At 61.8% G+C, this 4,005-nt stretch overlaps 1 protein-coding gene across 1 annotated transcript; it reads right to left on the reverse strand.

The window, feature by feature from the left end:
- Positions 1-218: 218 nt before the first annotated feature.
- On the reverse strand, positions 219-2,991 carry Ier5l (immediate early response 5 like). The gene has a single exon (XM_031369697.1). The coding sequence runs from the start codon at positions 2,701-2,703 to the stop codon at positions 1,474-1,476; it is 1,230 nt and encodes a 409-aa protein (XP_031225557.1). The 5' UTR covers positions 2,704-2,991; the 3' UTR covers positions 219-1,473.
- Positions 2,992-4,005: the final 1,014 nt, after the last annotated feature.

The raw sequence follows: 4,005 nt of genomic DNA on the forward strand, positions 1-4,005 counted from the left end.
CGCTGGTGAGGAGGGCTTAGGGAGTAGAAGACCTGTAGCACGGGCTTCCATCCCCAGAACACACACACACACACACACACACACATACCAATCCCAACCTTGGCCCTGCGGATGTGGGCAGATCCGGCCCACCATGGCCCCTGGATAGCTGGAGTTTGCTTGTGTGTGTGTTTTCTCACCTCTAGGCCCATGTGAAAGCAAAGAACCACCATACACACTACAGTCGACTTTTTATTAAGATTATAAATTTAAACAAACAACCTGAACAGTTTTATCCGGTGAGATACAATTCATTATGCACAAAAATACAGGAGGAAGAAGGGCTAGGAAGGCGAGGTTGGCAACTTGTTTTGGAGTCCCTGGGGTGTTGATGGCAAAGACCCAGAGGGGCACTAGGCAAACCTCACCTTCTCACAACAAAAGGCTTTTAAATTAAACAAAATCTGTCGAGCTGAGGACGGAGACAGGGTTCTCACAGGCTGGAACAATGCTGGTTTTATGAGATGGGAGCGAAGGCTAAAGCACAAGGTAACTTAGAAGCGCGCACAATCACTACAGCTGACCAGGAGCTAAGCGAAAAGTCTCCAGCGCAGTCGGCGGTCCGGGCCCCTCCCTCCCCCGGGGATCCAGGTGAAGGAATCGACTTCCTTTTTTGTTTAGTGAGGACCGCAGTGCTGGGCATGATGGGAAATGTAGTTCGCCCTGCTCGCCCTCCACCCCTTTCCTAACTGTGCTGAGAGTGTCAGGGTGTCCCCCCCAACCCCCCCGCCCGAGTCCGCGAGGCGGGTGGAGGAGGGGGAGGAGGACGGAGCCAGAGGGGCGGGGAGAGGAGGGATTCTAGACGCCCAACCCGGCAAGAAAAGAAAAAAAAGTTGAAGTGTTTTCATTTCTGCCTTCTCATTTTGAGAACTTTGGAGGCCGCCCCCAGAGAGGAAATGTGACCGAAACGTCCCTTTTGGAGATAGAGTTTGCCTTTGTTTTTTTGCTCAGGGTTTCACAAGACCCGTTCCTCACCCCGGAGAGGCACTCAGGAGAGTGGAACGTCGGGCTTCCGGGCTCTGACAACTGATTAGAATCGGCGTCCTGGGCCCCGCGCCCTCCTGCGTTGCGCCCCCGGCGCGCCCGGGCACCCAGCCTCGCCCCCGGCAGCCCGGCACCTCCTCCGGGCAGCAGCCCTGCCTCACGTGGCAGGCTCCTCGCTAAACACCACTGCAATCAGTACAATAAAAAGGGGGGAAAAAGAGTAAGAGAAACACAAAGCATACTTAAATAGGAGCTTTTTCTCTGCAAAAATAAAGTCCAAGATTTTTAGATTTTTTTCTTTATTTTACAATTTATAAAACATCAGCCTCTGCTCGCCCCCAGCTCAGCCCCGAGTGGCCGGGACCCGCTCGCTCCCTATCGCCCCTTGGCCGAGTCTTTGTCTGGCCCCAGCCCCGCGGGGCCCAGGGTCCCCCATGCCCTCGGGGGTCCCTAGAAGGCGACAATGGCTCGAGTCCAGGCGCCGAGGCTGGCGAGCGCCTGCTTGGCGCACAGCTGCCCGTTGAGCGGCGGCGGCTGCTCCGAGGAGTCCGGCTGTCGGCTCACCAACCCCGAGAAGCCCGAGCCAAAGATGGAGATCAAGTTTGAGATGTTGGACGCGTCCGGGGACGAGTCCGGGCAGAAGTCCTCGAAGCGGGCGCGCTTACAGGGGGCGAACGGGGTGCCCCCGGGGGGCTCGGCTCCCAGGTCGCCCGCGTCCTCCTCGTCGTCGTCCTCTTCCTCCTGGCCAGGGTAATACTTGCGCTTGCAACCAGCGGCGGACGCCAGACCGGGTCCCGGAGCGCCCTGGCCACAGCAGGGGCAGTGGGCGGAGGCGCAGCAGTCCTGGTGCAAGTAGCCGTTTTCTACCGTGGTCACCACGTGAGTGTCCAGGTCCAGCACGGTGGTCTGGCTGCTGCAGTGCACGCCGAAGTCCGAGGGGGCCGGGTACGCGCCCCGGTAGAAGCCAGGGGATGAGGAAGGGGCTGTAGAGGCGGGCGGAGAGGAGGCAGCGACGGTCGGAGGGGCAGCCCCCGGAGGCGCCGAGGGCGCAGAGCAAGCGGCCGGGACGCGAGGGTCCCGCGGGCCAAGCGCGGCGGGCGCGGGCGGCGGCAGCGGCGCAGGACCGGGCTGCAGCGGCTCCAAGTGCTGCCCGCGGTGGGGCGCGCCGTGCGGCGGCTGGAGCGCAGCGCACCCGGGCAGCTCCGAGAGCGCCCCCGCGCAGCCCGCCGGCGCCCCGGCCACCGCCACCGGCGCCGCCGCCGTGCAGCTCCTGGGCGCCGGGTGCTGGTGTTGGTGCAGCTGCTGCTGGAGGTGCAGCTGGTGAAGCTGGTGAAGCTGGTGCAGCTGGTGCCGGGCAACCGGCTCGCGCGCCTCCGCGTCCCCGCCGCCGCCAAGTTGGAGCGGGCCGAAGTCGGCCGCGCTGGCCGGCATTCCGGGCGCCGCGTAAGCGAGGTGCTGGTGCTGGTGGTGGGGCGGCTGCTGTTGCTGCTGCTGCTGCTGTTGCTGGCGCCGGTAGAGCTCGGCGTACCGCTCGCTCAGGTAGAGCTGGCGCGCGTTGCGGAGCACGTAGGACACCAGGAGGTTCTTGTGCAGCTTGATGCCGCCGCGCTGGGTCCGGGAGCTGTGGATCTTGCGCAGGGAGATGCTGATCAGGCTCTGGGCGTCCAGGGCGCACTCCATGCTCCCGCGGAGACGCGGGCGGCGGAGCAGCCGCCTCTGGTGCTGCGAATGCTGCTGCTTGCGTGTGTCTCCAGTTGGTCGCCCGGGCGCGCCGGGCACAGGGAACCGAGCCGGGGTCGGCGGGTCGGCGACACTCCGAGAGAAGTCGCCACCATGCGTTACGCGCCACCCGCAGGCTCACGCTCCCCAGACGGCGCCAAAGCAATGAGCCTCGGCCGGCCCCGGCCCCAACTATTTAGCTGGGCAGCAGCGCCCCGCCCCACTGTAGATTAGCCAATAGAAGCGTGCAGAGCCTTCCGACTGACAGCCACTGCCCGCCCCGGGGCCACTTGGCTGGCCAATCAGACCAAGGCGGTTCCTTTGTGCTATTCAAATAACGAACGGACCCCGGGCCTCCAACGCCGCCGCTGCCTCGAATGTTCTCCTGGGGCTGCGGCACCTCGTGGGACGCACTGCCCCGGGGTAGTGGTCTTCAGCTTTGGGTCGCCTCTTGGGAGCCACGTCGAAACTCGTAGCTACCCTGGACCTGGTTCCTGCGAGTTGGGGGGTCGACTCACCTGAGCGCTGCGGACATGGCTCCGCCCCCTTCCGCATGGTTGGGCCTCACCTGCCGCAGGTGCACGCGGTTCCCCGCTTCGAGCCACGCGGCGCCTCCTCTTTTCCACCTGCCACGGCCGGGGGTAACCTGGGCGAGCTGAGCTTTTTTTCCAAGAAAATCTGGTGGTGGTGGGGGCGCACCTGGGAACTAGGGTACCCTCTTGGAAGAGAGAGTTTAGGGCTTGAGTACCTGATTTGTTAGCCCAGGGGCCTCTGAGAATGGCAGGGAAGGGCCTCCCTTTCTATTTGACCCCAAACCCAGTGAATCTTGATCTGTAGTAGAGAAGCTTTGTGATCGTGAGCCTACCCGCGTTGGGGTGGGAGGTGGGGTTGGGGTATTGGGCTATGCGCCCGCCCGAAGCTTCCTTCTTCTTTGAGTGACCTCTTCTTTCCTGACTTAATATCAATGACAATAGAAGCCTTTACTAAGTGCCTAGTTTGGATCTCACCAGAAAGGTCTGAATTCCTCTCTCTAAGGTTCTTGGAGCCCAGGCTTGAGACCCGCCTGAGTGGAGCAACCTGTTAAGATTTGGTCACAATCCTGAGCCCCAGGAGTACCCAGGCCAAGGACTCCTTGACTTGTATGTCCTTATTTTGAGTTATCTACCGACCAGTTGAGGACAGACAGCAGAAAAGAGAGAAGATGCCAGAGTCTCTTTTTGTACTGAGAAGCTTATAGAGAGTAAGAGGGCGGGGGGGGGGGGG

The sequence above is a fragment of the Mastomys coucha genome, unplaced genomic scaffold, assembly GCF_008632895.1.
Source record: "Mastomys coucha isolate ucsf_1 unplaced genomic scaffold, UCSF_Mcou_1 pScaffold15, whole genome shotgun sequence".
NCBI classification, from domain to species: Eukaryota; Metazoa; Chordata; class Mammalia; order Rodentia; family Muridae; genus Mastomys; species Mastomys coucha.

What these genes read in the sequence shown, in the direction of transcription:
- Ier5l (XM_031369697.1), bottom strand. Translation starts at nt 2,703, where the DNA reads ATGGAGTGCGCCCTGGACGCCCAGAGCCTGATCAGCATCTCCCTGCGC.